The 18328-nt window shown below is 43.9% G+C and overlaps 1 protein-coding gene across 2 annotated transcripts in view; it reads right to left on the minus strand.

Annotated features, from left to right (window-relative positions):
• The window catches only part of LOC121591594 (breast cancer anti-estrogen resistance protein 1), a 116585-nt gene that overhangs the window by 58677 nt on the left and 39580 nt on the right, over window positions 1–18328 (minus strand). Inside the window, exon 1 of one of the 2 annotated variants that reach the window (XM_041912301.1) lies at window positions 13359–15066. The exons of the other annotated variant lie outside the window; for it this stretch is intronic. Within the exon in view, the coding sequence (XP_041768235.1) occupies window positions 13359–13475 (117 nt within the window). The 5' untranslated portion in view covers window positions 13476–15066. Of the gene's footprint in view, window positions 1–13358; window positions 15067–18328 lie in introns of those variants that run through there. 2 annotated transcript variants of the gene reach the window in all.

The raw sequence follows: 18328 nt of genomic DNA on the forward strand, positions 1-18328 counted from the left end.
AACATAGGTGGGAAAGAAACAAAAGGAAAATGGAATCATTTGGTTGGATGATTTGAGCACTGGCGTAATAGCATAAAAAAGGCAACAAACAGCAAACAAGCAAACGGGAGCATAATTTTAAACGATTTATGAGTAAAATCAAAACAGTGATAAAAAATCACAACAAATGTAGTAAAGGTAAAACCTAAATTGTTAACTGAGCCGGCTAACAATGCGATGATGCAAAAAAAAGTTCAACCAAAGCTATGAGGAAATAAAAATAATCTGGATCAACTTAAGTGGAAATAATTAGCCGATTCAGTGAGGCAAATGTATGCGAGTGTGAAGCGCGAGGACCGAAGGCACAATGTTAATGGGCGGTGTTGGTGTGGAAAAAATGTTTACCACCCATCAATAACACGCCCGCTCGTGCAGGTTGCGGTGGGTAAAGGGTGCATCGATTGCAATTCCCAGAATGGGGAAGTGCAGTCGATGCAATTTTTTTGCTCCCACGACTCTTCCACCTCTCCACAGGTGCTAATAGAACTATTACGAACTAACACGAGGCTCACGGGGAAGGTTTCATATTAATTAACTGTATCAGGAAGGGAGCCACATGGGTGGTTGGTGGCAGTAGATGAGGAACAAATCGAATGGATTTATAAATAAAACGCCAATGGCCTCATTAGCATATAATTAACTGGATGTAACCTGTGGTCCGTTACCCATCCCATCCAGCAAATTCAACCCAGTTTGGGCGGCAGCTCACAAAGGTGAGTAACACCACCAGGTTGATTGGTGTTTGACGTTTGATTTTATGCAACAACACAAAAAACGGCTTCAACACAAGCGTCATGAACACATTGGTCAGTTGACCGCTTAGATCGACCGTTGACCTTTTCACGCCGGAGAAGGCGTGAGGCAAAAAAGTGAAGGTAAGTGAGGTAGGATTTTACGTACGGTAAGACAATACTCAACCCGTTCGTCGATCCGTTCGATTGCTGGGGATGTTAGGAATCTTGCGACGAAATCATTCAAGAGGACTTTCGACTACTTTCACTCATATTGATTTTGTATAAGAAATGGAGTTTTTTTTATCTGCCTACTGAATGCAAATTGAATTAAACAGAGCGCTTAAAATTATTCAGCTACTAAATGAACTGTTTGATATTAATTTTTATTTGCTGTTTCCTAGAATGGTTTAAAAAGTACGGGTCAAGTAATTTATTAAAGTCAATAGAAATTCGAATAGAATATCTATTTCGGTGGTATACTTAAGTTAATTGTTGTAGAAATAATTTTAAAGCTTTTTTGCAAACAGTCACTAAGACACAACTCCTCAAGACTCTCAGCTCAATTTCAATTCCATTTAAGTTTCTCAACCCTTTCAGCAAACATTACAGTTCCATTTTCCTCTTTCATTTTACCCATTTTCCACATCCAATCGTGCTCGTGAGCACTAATCGGCTGACCACATAAATAATAAAACCGATTCGTACGGGCTACACAAATCCTGGGCCCGTATTGCACGCATTCTTCTGCTAATTAATTCTATCTCTTTCAGAGGCTACCACAGCAAGCGTCCCCGGTCAGCTCAACGTGCACAACATAAGTAATGACTTAATCGATTACTGCCGTCGGATCATTCCTTGCTAGCCAGCATTCCAACGGTCCGAATCACGACTGGCCTCAACTGGCCGCAAAGCACAGCTAAACAATGCTCGTGACTTTGGTACCTTGTTTCTGCTCTCTTTCTCTCCGATCTTGCTGCAGGCACAGCAAATTTGGGACCTCGATGGCAATTCTCACCCAATGCATACGCTAAAATAGCATACCAATAGCCCGTTGAGCAACAGAACATCTCCGACCGCATACGTTTTTGTGTTAATAATGAAATACGATGATTATGCGGCGATTGAATTACATTATTTATCGACCGATTAGATAAATTATAATTTGGTGAGACAATTGCCGCGCGCGCGTGTGTGCTGTGTCTGCCGGTTGCCCTTTGTTGTTGGGAGCGAGAAGCTTTCCAATGGAACCCCTAATCACAACGCTATGCTTGCGGTGCAGTGTTATAAATTCTTCCGAGTTGACTTCAAACAGTCAAAGATAAATCGAGAGAAAAAATGGCTGTGTTGTGACTTAATCCAGCACCAGATAGACGCTAAGAAGATTTAGTTGGTGTGTGCATCCGCAACGCATAGACACAAACATCGGGATGAAAAGCACGGTGGAAGAAGATTCCATTAAGCTGGTCTTCTACAAACGAAAACACCCGTGAATTGATCTGATTCTTCGGAAATAAAATTGAATTATTTATGCAGAAAGACTGATCATATCAAAAAGCTAAACAAAGCCAATAAAGAGCATGTTTAACAAAACTCACTTAAACTTGGGTTCCAAAAGAGAGCTCTGTGAGAAAAACCAAAATGGATTTCAACCTCCCAGCGACCATCAGGGAGGTAGTCGTCCCAAATAAGCAGTGTCCAGGCAAACGGAAAACCATGATATTATGGTCTCCTCAAAACAACAGGTATAGGATCCAAAACAGTGGGTCCGCCAGACTGCGTCTAATGCTCCAAAGCTATCGCCCGAAAATCTGACACTAAAATGGGTACAAGCACCTTTAGTCCATCTTCCGCCCCAGGGTTTGTCGTACAGATTTTCTGGTTGGGACATCAGGTGAAATAGACTCGTGTTTTTTCACATGTCAGAATGTCATTAAGCTTCACCGGTGCGTGCGCGTGTCTGCTGCGGACAGCTCGTTTCCCAATACGATCACACGAAATGTATTCCATTTCAATCTCGCCCCTTCTCGTCTGAATCGATTTAGTGCCGGGGGATACACGTCTCGTAATTGGCATTGCTCTCTTTCTCTATCTCCAGCGGCATTCGACACGTTCTATAACTCCTAACACACCACCTACACTGCCACAGAAATCAGATCATCAACTTCCAGGATTTCGATTCCAGGAACAGGGAGATGCCCCCACTCCAAGGGCGGAGCGGAAGCCCTTGAACTACTGCCGCTTATTCACAACCATCCCTTACCGATGATTGGTAAACTCGGCGATGGAAATACAGAGCGTCCCCGTGGTGTCGGTTCGTGTTTAGAATATTCAATGAAGTCACAACAAAGCCCATCACCGTTGCCCCAGGGTTGGTCATTGTTTTTCAAACACGGGTGGTATACCTCGGATGACCGTTCGATAAACACACCGAACGGTGTGTTCGCGTACGATGACGAGCATCATATACTTCATGGTGATGCTTCCCCATATACTCCCCATCGGGAACATCGCTGCGGGCACTGAGCGGAGGTTCCTGAGGGCACAGAGACACACACACAGTTGAACGGAAGGCGGCACTCAAAGTAAACATAACTGTTGATTGATTTATCCAATTCCTTCTGCACATTGGAAAGGAAATGTGTCTGTCCAGGGAGATCCCGCGTCCCTTATCGAGGGTGTTCAAGAGAACGCCCGCAATTTCCGCAGGAGGCGTCAGGAACGCAAGACTAAACATTTTCGCTTACGATGGCTTAAATCGATTCCCAAAGTAGCGCGTTCCAATGCATCCCAGTGGCTCACCCTTCCCGGTCTCGAAACAATATAAACATCAGCCACTTCCTGGCACGTGAAGACGGGCCTGGTTCCCCCCTACTTCCTCAGCATGTCTGTCTGCTCTTGAAACAAGGGTAGAGAGATATTGGCGAAATAGCGTAGCATAAAATTGCACACTTAATTACTTTGTTGCGGGGCACGGCTGCACTTCCTGTTGGTATTGGGTCGTGTCGGTGTGTGTGTGTGCGCGTTTGGCTGACTTTATCGAGTAAGGGCGGGCCTGCCTACTTGACAGGCTTTGATCACACATAAAGCATCGAAGAAACTGACCCTCCTTTACACATTGTGCTCTCGGGAAATTGGATCGTACAGGAGGCGTACTGCGTTGAAGGGTCAAATTGTGTCTAATTTGTAATTTCCTGCTTTGATGTTCAAAGGCAGCGCATCGTCAATACCGCAACATGCAGCGACCATGTAGTGGTGCATGCGGAACTGGTAGAAAGAATGGCAACAGAATGCTCCTCTCCTGTTTCAGAAAATGAGACGTTACGGAGAGGCAAAACAGATAATGCCATTTTGCTCATTTTACGCACGATTGCAGAGTGGTTCATCAAAGAGTAACATTTTTTTGTATTGGTTGTTAATATTAGAGCAAAAGCAATTTTAGGGAGAAATTTAAACACCATATGTTGTTTTACATGTTGTACTGCTGCAATATGTTTTAACCAGATATTGATGAAAAAAAAAACAATCGCCTATCGCAAGCTCGTGTTTCAACATACTACCAACGGAGCCCCCCCCCCCTCCCCCCTTTACACTCTGTGTCACATTCCATTGCAACCTATTTTTCCCTTATCACGAGGTTTGATAAAATAAAACCTACGAGTTGTGGAAAACACTCAAATACAACTAACACATACACACACTGTACCTATCTATGGAGCAGGGCGTTAGGTGTGGTGGTTTTTTGTAGTGTGCGTTTCGCACCCGATAAGATAAGCCGTTGAACAAACAACGTTGCCAACGCAGCACAACAAGAGCCAGCGGTATTTGAAAGTCGATCTAGGTTACGATGGTGTGTCATTTTCGAGCCAGTTCTACATTTACACTCTCCATAAAAGTGGGAAGAAGATGCATATCAAAGCGAGTTTTATAAATTGCAAATACAGAAAATTATGTTAATATGCTAACGGAAAAGTATAAAAAGTAATATTGGTATATATATTTAAACAGTTAGTACGAAGAAAGAGGTTTTAAATGAATCCCATATAAATCGCTTGATTATTCATCGATGAATCAATATAAATTATACCAACACAATGTACACAAATTCAACCTCTCCATTAACAATTCATAATGCCCTTTTTCGACTTGCATCAAGATTGCCTACGCTTCGATCGAGATAAACCCACCGTAAGACGGTTATTACACAGATCTTTCAAACAACCGAGATCCCATCGAAACGACCCAGAGCACGTAAATGGCAAACGATATGTAAACACAAATCGGTCATCTGTCAACCGTGCGAATGGGCGGGTGTCCGTTTCACTTCGAGGCGCAAAATCCTCAGAAGGTACGGCCACACTTGACATCACGGGGCTACGACAACATGGCAACATCTTTCTTCTCACCCGCGATCGGTAACACGCGATCGATTTCACCGCGCTTGCCGGAGGCGGATCATTGGACGCAAAACGTCAACGCAGACTTGACCTGTCGTTGGAGGTTTGCAGGTTCGCTGTTTCTTTGCATCCGCCCAGTGCTGCTGTTGCATTTTGTACCTGTTGTTGCAGCCACACACACTCTCTCTCTAGTAAGACAACACCTCTCCGTTAGCATGACCTTGGTATGTGTTGTGTCGGCTTTGGGAATAGAGTAAAGGTGCCTACATCGGGTTTAGTCGGAGACGGGAACTACTCTCCAGCCACATGGTAACAGTTGCATGCTAACACGGGTGCGGCATTGTTGTACGCGACAAACGAGATGGTTATTCTTTGCAGTGTATTTGAAAACCGTCCCCTTGCTTCTTTCCATACAACAAAGAATTTGTTCGTTTCGAAAAGTTACCAGTACGTAGCAGTAAAGAAAACGAGACGCTAAAACCACCGATCGTTATACCAAACTTTCAAGCGTTTGCCTAAAGACTTTACTGAGCGAACCATATTGCAAAAATAAAAGCAGGAACAAAAAAGAGTCTGAACCCAACAACCGAACGGTTTGTTTTTCGAAGCTTTCGCGTACGTTGCACCATTCCGCCGAAGTTTATGTGGCGTTGGCCATTTCAATGCCACGGTGAATGTGATACGAAAAAAAACCCATCGCCAAAAGAAACGAAGCAAAAGCTTCAACGCGTAAAAACCCCCAACTCACGATCGGTAGGCGAAAAATTTGCACAACCGAAGAGAAACAAATAATTTGCCTTTCGACTTCGAACGGTGGAGAGGATCATGGTTTGCCTGTTGCTCATTCGATCATAAAACTCATATTGCCGTAATTCGTTTGGAGATGAAGACGTGAAGAAATATTAAGTCGACCTGCCAGGTCGAAGCAACGTGTCGAATAAAGCAGTGACTGTGTGTGCTTGGCACCATTTGCAAGTTCAAGTACCCCGCAAGATCACACAAAAACTACCATCGAAAAATGGAATACAGTCATAAAGAAAAGTTGGCAAGAACACCACTCACAGAAACTACTTTCTGATCCAATCGCAAGAACTGGGAGGAATCGGTAATCCTCTCGGAAGCTGTCGCTACCGCTTGGGTTAGAGGTTGAAAGCAAACTCTCGGATGATATACTTGAACAATTATGTGTAACGTAACGTTTTGTTTGGTACAGTCTGACATTTATTAACTCTGCTATGGATGCCGAGAGTGCATAACCGTCCACCAGGTACTTTTCCCTGCTAAAACTCAACAAGATCCGGGTGATTGTTCAGAAGGAAAGAATTCACAAATAAGAAATCCTCAAAGTCGTTCCCAACGGGAACCGGACTTGCTATACGTATAGATCGTGAGTCAGTGCTTTTTTGCAACTCTTCAACCGTTCGATGAGTTATAGCGGCCGCTGTGGTCGGAGCGAAGTGGCGAGGAATGAAATAAACCACGATAAACTTTACCTCTTATGATGGTTGTATCCGTAAGCCCTTTTCTGCTGACGAATGAACGAGGCAAGTGGTCTTGTTCTTGTTCTCGATTGGTAAACCAGCCATTGAATTAGCATCAAAATTCACCACCAAACCAATATGTAAAATTGCTAGCGTATGGAATGGCTTTAAACGTCCTGCAGCGTGCACAACAATGCACAATGCAACATTTGTCACGGTACTGAACGAAAACCATACAGGCGTTAGTTTTCGCATGTCCATTTTCAGTTCATAAATGTTTCAGTACCAGGGTGCCCGTGTAGGGGAAATTAGCGACAGAAACACATGTAACAATGCAGTTTTCTGTCCCGAAAAAGGCAATCCAAATGAATGAAAAATTATGTTTCCGAACGGTCCACACGGAGGGAAGCAATAAACATCGGCCAATTTCCTCTAGAGTGAGCATGCAGCTTGCGTAAAGTTTGCATTGTCCTTGCAACATGTTTGGCTGGGGCATGGGTTTCGGTAAAAAGAAGAAGATGAGTTATGTTCATAAATTGAATGCAAAACCTACAGACACATTTCAAACGATCGCTAAAAAGACATGCGTGGCTTACGATATGCTGAATTTGCAGTCTTGAACTCTGCTCAGCCGTGCTTGAACACCAACTGCTTAGAATATAAAGCTACGATTTCAGAAACATAAACAAACTAACACTGCAAATCGTGCTGAGCTCTACACTTGTGTCTGTGTGAGAAGCCAAAATAGTCAGTTCAGCAAATAATGGCAACAGTCTTGAGCATTGAAAATTGTTGATACGTATACGTGACTGATGCGCAAAGTTGCAATACAACTCCAGAAATAGAAGCGCACTGGATAACTGCATATGTGAGTAAGAAAGGAAATCGGATTTTATTAAGTCTTTGAAGAAGAATGCTTTTTTGGAAAACATCTTGAGCTCCAAAACTATACCGACTATCGTACAAGATAATTTAATTTAACGGAAATTAATCAAAGACCTTCGTTATTTCTTACATTTGACTAGGTTTGGTTATCATTGCTTTCACAAGTTTTTCTTTCGTTAAAAAGTTAACTCACTTGTTCATTATCAAAATAATCGTTCGATCGCCATGCTTGCGACGAATTATAAACTCTCGAACACAACTGTGAACATTTTAAAACTGCCCGATTTGCTACTTTCAGACTTGTACAGCCGATAACTTCCAGCCCGTGTGCCAAACCGCCAAATGCCCGATTCCGGATGTAACATCAGACACTGTTGCAACTGTGTTGAGCCCGATGTTACCGATTGGGTGGCACCGGCTTGCACCAATTCACCTTCGAGGTCGTTAGGGCGCCGGGGATGGAAGATAATCAGCTTGTACAGATGCTCGTGCAGTCATGCAGGTTGCGGAAAGCATATGCCGCACATTCGAAACCACACGAGACCGAAATCTTTACCAACTCCGATAAGTTAGCCACAGTCCGCAGCACCCGGTTATGTACCCCGCTTGCTCGCCAGACCACGGAAACCCGTTACCACGAAAACCTTTCCACTACGCTTATTCGTCGGCAGCGCACCGGAAAAGGTGGTTGAACTCCGGAGCGCCACCTTGAAGCGTGCCATTTTTGCCGGCTAGTTTTCCCTTTGCCATCTTGCAAAGTGGTATCACTTCTGGCGCACCGGGGAGGGAAAGTTTTCGGAACACCGGGCTATACGTTTCCGTGTCGATGGAGCTAATATTGCGACAAAAGCGAGGTAAGCGTCCGCCCAGGGAAGCTGCACACGGGGCGCGTCAGGGTGGACGTTGGTCGTTGTTTCAAAGAAATCTTTCCACTTGGCTGGGTTTTCTTTGGCCAAACGGACAAGTTTGTCCTGCGCTCTCTGGCTTGGATCCGTTCCAGACGAGTGGATCGTAAAGATGGAATCACTACTACTAAGATGGGGTAGGAAGTGTTAAAATTTGTCTACAATTCACAACCTTCCATGAAGTGCATCAGAGACAGGGGTTGACATTTGAGGCAATGACGTCGGTTTTGAACTTTACCTAACCACTATCCAAGCAATTTTTAAAGAAAACTATATCCAGATTCATTGCGGTTAGTTTCCAAATTTGAAATAACAGGAATATCGGTGGTTTAAACATTGTTTGCACCATCAACTCATTTAAAACAAATATTTCATCCTCTGTTTCAGGTACCCCATTTAGTATCTATCCTCATTCCCTGACGACCATCGTTCTTGCGGGGTGGCACAATTGAGGCAATCGATTATTTGCGCACCAAACCACTATCCGCCATCTTCCCGTGGCAACATTAAGTTGCATATCACATGCTCTTGCTTCCAACCTCGCTTTGCATCTTTTGTGCCGCCACAAAAGTCATCAATTGCTGGACGATAAAAGCTGTCATACCTGTCAGAACTATGCAGCAGCCTCTACTGATGGAAACTCATCGCTGGGGAAACATTTTAATGAGCGTCTATTGCCCACTGTGGCCACATCATCCGGGTCGACCGAGGTGCGGTGTACCGGTTCGTTAGCCATTATTGCTTCCTACACTGTCGTATCTGCCCCGCTGATAACAACTGCACCTCACCCTTTTGAGAGTTCCCATATCTCGGGGAATCCTTTGCAACCACCACGAGTGGTTCGATCGATATGTTTGCATTTCGTTTAATAACTCCGTGCTTTCGCCATCACCGCTCTCTATCTCTACGATGAGACGAGAACTTCAATAGTCAACAGACACAGAATATCAATCCATAAGAGGCCATTTTGAAAAGCACTAAATCCAACACCTCCGCTCGGTATCGAACTCATAAGTTTGATGCTTCATTGAAGCTGATGAACACTATTAATGATACACAATCGGGGAGCGAATCTCGATACTCACTGGAAACCATCAGTGGGATGGCAGCACTTAATGAGCTTTCATGGAATGCTTAAAATAGAATTTCTTTTAAGTTCCCCCAAACGGTGACACAACACCGTAAATGATTCGTCAGTCAAGAGGACTGTGTAGTAACTTCCCTGGCAACACAACAAACCTTGAGCGTACTTCAAAATCAGTAAATGTGTTGCGCATCACGTAGGCATTACACTTCAATCTTTTCCACAGGTTTCACACGTTTTGGGACATGCCATACTTGAGGCCACGTCATATCATGTAATATTACATTTAACCGTCGCCAATCTGTCTGCCCTTTATCGAAACACTACCAACAGGGAGTGTGAAGTTGGCGAACCCATTTATTTGAGATACTGGTTCGTGTACCGGGAGTGTACCGAACCTTTTGTCGACGGGCTTGATAATTGATTCCCCTCCAAAAAATGCGTACCAAGATAAGAGAACGTACTCGTTTTCGTACAACGACAGGTTCATAACGCTGCAGAGTAACATCTAGCGACCTTGCGCTAACAGGCGCAGTCTGTTACAATCGAGCCCAATGACGCCATTCCACCATCTTGTTAGCACCATCGAGGGAGGGTGAGAATGATAGTGTTTGCATATTTTGCTTGCTAATTTTCCCACAATTTACCGCACTCCGAAAAATACCAAGTAAACCTACAGTAGAATCTTCCCGATCGTACGAGATGTTGACTATAACGTAGAGAACTTTTCCAATCTTGTAAGAGATCCAACTTCAATAGACCTCGCACCAATCTTCCAGTAGAATAGTTCCATATTGGTTAATTCCAAACATTTTATTGTTGTTATTACAGACACCTACGGTGCACTTGGCCAACGATTTGGTTAACGAGCGGGGAAACCCCCATAGTACTTCAACGGTTTTCGCGTGACCGGCAAACTCTGCACTAATGAGACAAATGGCAGAGTCGTGGCAGGTGGTGGAAGGTGCTAAATGATTACCATCTGGCCAAAAGTAGGTATGTTGGGCAATGGGCAGTTGGGGAGTTGCTGATTTAATAGCATTGACCGACCGCTGGCCTTTGAGAGGCAAGTTTAAAAAGCTTCGAAGGTGGACAAAAAACACAACCACATAATCTCCACAACAACAACAGCACCCTACAGCCAAACTTGCTGACACTGAAGTGAACGAATTTCTTCCATTTATGGGCAAGCGGCAAGTGCCTCTGCACGGTGGGTGCTGACCCAGGCTGGAATTAAACGCTCGTAGAATTGCCTGGCGCGCGGAGAAGGCGGCTGTGACGGTCAAGCATGAACATGCATTTATGCGCAAAACGATCGAACAGGTCGGGGTCGGTGAACAGCCCCCACGCCGCAGAAGACGACTAAGCAGAGCTTCCGGATTATGCTGACCACCGCTGGCTGCTGGCCATATGTGACTGCTGTGTGTGGTGATCGATAAAAACGGGTTCTTCACGGGAGGATGCTGCTGTACACTGGAAGCAATGTGTGGACGGGGAAAACGGTAAACCCTTTCTGCGAGGTGGCTTTGTTTTTGCTGACGCTTTTCCAGTAGCACTTTTTTTACGTGGCGGTCGCCGCTTAAACCTTGAAACAAGCGCTCAGCCTTTCAGGTTGGAGGATATGTTTTGCTTTTTTATGTGCCAGCAAGTATACACACGGAGGTCTCGTACAAGCTATGGAGATAGTGTGTGTGCGCGCTGCGGTCCAGAAGGTAGATAATGAAATGAGGTAGAATTCGATGTGGATACGGTACGTGAATCATTGCGGACTTGTGTGGTGAGTGTCGATGTACCGACCTTACCTTACTAACCCACCATCTTCCTCCGATGGCTATCAAACAGTACAACAATTTTATTTTACAATTGGCAAGGCGTGAACCGCTCGATGCTTTGCCAGATAAATATCTGACTAATAGCTACTCAATCTGTGGAGAGTATTGCTTGCCATAGTTGGATAGGGTTTAAGAAACAGGGTAAATTATTTCCTACCAAGCTACAACAATTGGACGTGGACTGATGTAATGGGATTTTATGGAAATGTGCAAAAACGACATACCATTGGGATGCTTTTTTATTGCTTTACAGTTCAATGATAATTTTATTCTGCTGGTGAATGCGAAATCGTCGGAAGGAAATCGACGATAATTAGAAACTTTTCCGCTATCGCGTTCTATCATGCTTTTTTAATCATTTAATTGAAATTATTTCGTCCCTCCCTTTCTCGATACTCATCCTGAGCCGGTTCCTCCATCAGCAAGGGAATTATTTATAGAAGAAGAAAGAAAAAAAAAGTTTAATCTTCTGCAATGCAGACTCCGGTGCTATTTGCCAAGACCGAGAAATTATCGTCCCGGTGATCATTAGTGGTCGGGTGTTTATTACATTGCCTCCGTGCCTCCCAGCATGTTGAGAACATATCTCGTTGCTACACACAACACTCAGGGAGTTCTTTAGCGTTAGTGTGGATCTCTTATCATCAACACTGCTCTGGTCGCTCAGGTAAGTGAATGTCAAGGCAGCAAAACGCTGCTTGTTTAACTGCTAAGCAAGAAGCGACAACGGCGAGCAGTGCTAGGCAACAGCACACGACGACAACATGCGCACAGCCTCATTTATCATACTCATCATTATCTGCGTCAAAAGCCTTGCAGAAGGTAAAAAAAACATCAACAACCTGTCTGTTTGGCGTACAAAAGGGAAGCATTTTTTTGCAAACAAACAAAATGATTCCCTTATCTACCTGTGTATATTGAAGTCTTTTTTGGATGATGCAAAATATTAAAATTAAAAGATCAGCGACCCTTACAAAACAAAAAACCTCCAAACACATCAACTTGAGCGAAAGCTATGTATGGACTTTGCAAGGTTTCATACTAAAAGATTGTCAACCGTCGACTCCATCTTGTCGGTGCTGTATCGTAATGTTTCGTAATCAATCATGCCAACAACACGCAACAGCCGTGTCAATCTGGTGGTTCGCAAAATAAAAACTGCAAAGAAATTTCAGATCAAAGGTTAATCGTGAAGCCTACGGCGCTTTAAAGTGTCGCAAGCGAATGGAAAGAAGTGAAGATATATTATTGGTGCTCTGTAACGTCAAATTTGAAATCGTTTTGTGCAATAAAATGTTTCACACTCAACGGAACTTCTAATTCGCTGATGGTTCTCTCTTTGATCAAACAAAATTGTTCGGTTTTTGAGTAATATTTTTAATAACATCTTTATAAACGATTTCAACGCAGGAAATGTATATCTCATAGTAATAGTCGTGTCTTGTGAGACTATTCCCCGGGACTTCAAAAAACTTGGAACACCATTTACCCACCCTCATTGCCTTACAATTATACTCGGCCACAATGCAAAACGTTCAAGTTCAGCTCACACATCCCTCTTGCACTTATACAGCCTCTTAGCTTGTTGCGCAATGCATTCAATGAAAACTGTTGCCCTCCTCTGGTGTAATGCTGAGGTTTCTCCCTATTTCCCGAAAGAGGGAAACCTTACCCTTGCGTCAGTCGGTGTGTGTCTGTGTTTGGTCAGAATGTTAGCAAGTGCACTTTCTACACATCCCAGGGCATCACCAACACCCGCTCTTTCTTTCACCACCCTTGCTCTACATCTGGATCGTCAGGTGTTAGTTTATAATTTCATGCCAACTTTAGCTGAGCAAATAACAGCTCCGGTTAGTAAGGGAGGGTGGGTGTTCGTCACTCTACTCTTTCGCCGGACGAAAGACGACAACGTCCACGCTGGACAACGTTCGTGAGGATGGTGCCGGAGTTGATGACAGTGATGATGATGACGACAGTGATGATGATGATGGGTGCTAAACTAACCTTTGCCGGCTTCGGCTCGTCGTAGTCATACTCAACCAGATGCATGCTGCTGCTCCGGCTACTGCTGCGCGTGGAAGGTGTGTGCGGTGACACCGGTGCCGATTGTTGCAGATACATCTTGGCTTTGAATGCTGCTGCTTTTCTTGACACCGTGTAATGTGTAATGTGTATGGCAAATCTGGAGATTCTGGCCGTTCAGTCAGACAACTGTCACTGGGAGAGGAGGATTGCAGATGTGTTGCAGATTTTGTAGTCTGCCGTTGAGGAGCTCTTTTTTCTTCCCGTCTTTTTATGTGCGCCACTGCAGGCTACCGCAAGGCGCCTCAAACACTACTTCACCTTCACCTTTCGAAGCTACTCTCGTTTATTTCATGCTCTTCATCCAACACGGACACGGCCACGACTTACAAGCACACACGGCGGTGGGTAATTAAACGGTAAATCTAATTATCGGTAGCATTATTCACAAACTCCGAGAGCGAGCAAGGGGGGAGTTTCACGAACACACGCAAAGCCGTCGAACACACTACATATCAGCCCCAACTTCGGCAGCGTGCTCCCCTGATTCACGTCAATGAGGGCAAAGTTGCACCGCGCACAGCGACCCTTTAAAATTAGCATAGGCTTTTGCATTCGCACACATAGAAAGACGTCTCGCAGGCTACAGGCTCGTCTAGGTAGGTATTGTAACGGCGAGCAACACCTTCACTTTGATCGGCAGAACGGCCACACTCAAACTCAGCCACACACACACGTACAGTCGGGCGGCACAGGCGGTTTTGATCAGGCAAAGATAATTTAATTTTCACTCGGCAACGAAAAAAGCTTTTCGAGATAAATCTTTCAAAAGTGGCACGCAGCTTTTAGGCTCACAAATCACTCAAAACGGCCAATCTAATCTATTCGTTTTCACCAATACTATTAATCATTTTTCGTTTTTTAGCTTTCGAAGTACGGAACGACACACGTGAGCATTTGGGATTTTTGTCCCAGTTTCAAGACTTTTCATTCACTTTTAATTATTTTTTGTCACAAAAATCACACATGAAAGTGACTTTCACTAATTAAAAATTGTGTAAAAAATTGATAATTTTGGCTTTTTTTTCTATTTTAAACAACTCGAATTTCACGCCCGAACATTCACAATACAAACTTGCTAAGTAAATATTTGCTGGGTATGAATATATTTTTGCACTTGTACACGAGGACATACAACTTCAATGTAGCCCACGCCCGCCTCCTTCGTCTACTGTCGCCCGTGCGGCATTATTCTTTTTCTTCAAGAAACAGCACTAATCTACACACGTCGCGAAACGGCATTCTTCACTAAGCGGAGTTTAAGCCCAAAATTTCATCACCCGATAAAAAATGCCGCATTTGACACAACCGAACCCGATCCGATACTTAAATCCCTCACGCAAACCTCCAGCAACCCGCCTGCCTGGTTGACGCACCACCGTGTGTATTAATCACATTTGCCTAAACAAATTCCACAAACACACTCTCCGAGAACACACCACTTGCGGATGGGCAAAAGCACGCAAATCGGGACGCAAACAACGGCCGCGCTCGAAGCGTCAAACGGTTTTGTGCAGCACGCTAAAAGCCTCGTCGACCCTTTTTGGCGATGATGAACACACTCCCGGGGAAACGTGCCGACGAGCGTGCGTCCGCTTGCTTCTTATGCTACGCAACGAATGAGCGAATGAACGGCACGCCGGAGCCTGCGAACCGCTCAAGCCGGCTTGAACGGTGAGCCCGAGAGCGGGGAGAATATCAAATGCATACTAAACATGCTGCTGCTGTTGTGAGAGAGCGTTCGAGCAGTTTTATGCATGATTCGAGCAGAGTTCATGCATGCGGCAGGCCATCGGTGGTTGTTCATTCCGCTTGCTCATCGTACGCTATTCCGTGAGCTGTGTTAAAAAGCCGGTTTTGCGGGGTGGGGGACAACAAACAATTTGGAGTTTTGGTGGCTTTGCCCCGTTTGCCTGCCCGCGCCGTGAAGGTCGTTGCCAAGACGCCGGAATGACGCGAACTCGCGAAATCCCGTGTGAATGTTTGTGCGGTGCCGACAGAATTGCATCACCAGAAGCACTATGTGCATGAGTGTGTGTATTTTTGTCGAACGAATTACCTTTTGCTTGGCCTTATCAATATACTTATAATTCTTTGCGCACGATAACGTGTATGACAGACCCTTCCATTCGTTTTTGTGAGTTTTTTTCTTATTGCGGACATATATACGTTACCACGTGAAGTGGCTTTACCGCAGGCATGAATGCACTCACTACCTTCCTTTTTCCAACGCCAAAGCCGAGCGGGTTCTTCATAACGAGCGACACAAAAATTAAGGCCGCGTCAACACTGGCCAATTTGCTGGCAGGCTGGCAGATAATGCAAAAGAATGGCGAACGGTGCTGCAGTGTTTGTTTTCGTTCCGGCGTTCGTTGCCATCCTGACGACTTGTCTTTCTTTCCCACAACGCATACACATACATACACGCAGTCTCCGGTGAGTTTTGCATGCTGAAAATTATGCTAATTTTTATGACCCATCCCCGAAGGATAGCACTCAACACGAACTTCTACAGCGGACGGAGGTGTTTGAGGCGAACCTTCCGGAAGGTTATTTTACCTGCTACGGGGGTTAGTGAAGAAACAAGACGTAACACGAAAAATGACAAGATTTGGCATCCTGCTCACAATTGAGATGGAAACGATGGGCACTGTTTGTCTTTCCGTTTGCCGTGGTTTGTATTTTATGATTTCACTTCATGTGTGATTACAATTTTAAAGTAAATCAATGGCGACGAACCCTGTTATATATGACTTTGTTCACAAGTCTTTTATCAATGGTAACTTTACAGTCAAAATTTTACAAGGAAACATTTCATGGCCCTTGACGAAAGAAACTTTTCTCTCCCTTTCCCTCACGCTGAGTTAGTGGACCGTCCCCCTAAGTGGAAGGAAAGCTTCCCGATGCACTTCCGCCCGGAACACCATTGTGTGGATAAGGGTGTGCGTGCCAGATTTGCACCAAAGTTTTCAATTATGAGGGACAAACTTTTCGAGTGCTTTGCCCGCTATGGTCATAAACCCATAAATCCACACACCTTGGACCCCTGCAGAGCCACGAGAGAAAGAGAGGTTAGTTGGTCAAATAGTCAAATCAGGAAATGGTATATAGCGACACAACTTCGTAAACATAACCCACAGTATCGAGGAAAGGGAAATGAAAATGGGAACCAAATTTGTCGTCAAGTTTGATGGTCATAAGCAGTATGTTCGGTGTGTTGGATTTGGACGTTATATTTGTCGATTTGGAGTGCGTAAAACGTTTTGAACCGATTTGAAAATGAAGTTTCTATGCTGAAGTACTTACTTGACCTGTATTCAGTACGACCGCAAGTGCAGTTGTAAGGGGGTTAAACAGAAACATTCAAAAAAGAAACAAAAGAACAAACACTTCAACAATATGTAACAAAACATGTACATGTCATTCAGTGTTTATGGAGGAATTTATCACCAATTTGTATGCATGCACAATGAATGATACCAAATGCAAATATTGTTACTGTAAATGGATGTGTAGGATGACGCTTCGTTTATTTAGAATTTTATAAACGAAGTTTGTCTAAAATGAGGGTTGCTTCGTCTTAATAACAAAATTAACTTACACAAACTTTACACTACGGATATCTCTGCTAAGGACTAAGAATAACAACAAGCAGTATATAAAGAGGAAATGAAAATTGAAGATAACAAGTTAATCAATTTTTAAATAGAATATTTAGTACACTCAAATGATCTTCACAACAGCATAGGGACCATGAATACTCATTAACAGTAGGTAGTTATGCAATTATTTCTACTTTCCACCTGTTGCTGGAACAGCAATGCAACTGTTTGATATTTTTTTCTTTTGAATAAAAAGACTTATTCAGTTTTTCTTCTGCCTTATAAAGGCCAGGACGATCAGAAATTATTCATTTGAATCACAAAGAATGCACAGCCGTAAACAAAAACGACCTTTCGAGGGTTATACATCATTCTTTTGCAATACTTTTTCTCGTGCGAATAATTACACCTCTAATTAACGAGGACAAAAACAACCATTTTACGCTTTTACAAGCACCCATTTATTTAACAAGAATCAAAGAACCGCAATTAGATGACTAATTCCACTACATATTAATTATATGCTTGAGCAACACCACTTACGAAATGTGTATTGAACATAATAAAAGGAGCCATGTCGCGACAATTTCAATTTCCATCTACGATCAAATATCTTGCTTTTGCTTCATTTGCATCGCAAATCAAAGTGCAATAGCACAAAATTCCTCCGGTCAAACAGCCCTTCACACTTCCCCGCCACAAAGGCGAACCATAAACATTTGTACACATCTTCCTGCATCCATCTCAACAAAACGAGTGCAATTGCTTGATTTATTGCTGTCGCTATTTCTGCATCCCAACAACGCACAACTGTGCGCCCGGGTCGCGCACAAAACAATTAAGCGCCCGAAGCGCATCGTGAACGTGAGAAGGTTTCGCTTTGTTTCCAGTGAAGTGTGCAGGGAACATGAAAATGCACAAGCGGAGCCTTTGGAACGCATCAGATTGCACCGACGCAACTGCGCGAGAAGGAGACTGAGGTTGGTTGAGGGAGCGAAAATAAAACGCACTACTAGATTCCCTCTTTTTTTGTATGACTTTCCACGCCGTGTTTCCTGTGCCGATTGGCCATGCACAGAATGGACGCATATCGGAACGAGCGAAATGTACCCCCCCGAAGATTTGTGCATTCTGATTAACACGGATGAATTATGCGATCGTGTCAGTTTACGCACGTTCCACTGGTAACATCGAGGATGTGCACGAGGCAGTTTGGTGAGTTTGTTTCTTTCAGTGCGAGCAACAGTTTGAATGGAAGAATTTAAAGTAAGAAAAAACAAACACACACAC

The sequence above is a fragment of the Anopheles merus genome, chromosome 2L (genome assembly GCF_017562075.2).
Source record: "Anopheles merus strain MAF chromosome 2L, AmerM5.1, whole genome shotgun sequence".
Classification (NCBI taxonomy): domain Eukaryota; kingdom Metazoa; phylum Arthropoda; class Insecta; order Diptera; family Culicidae; genus Anopheles; species Anopheles merus.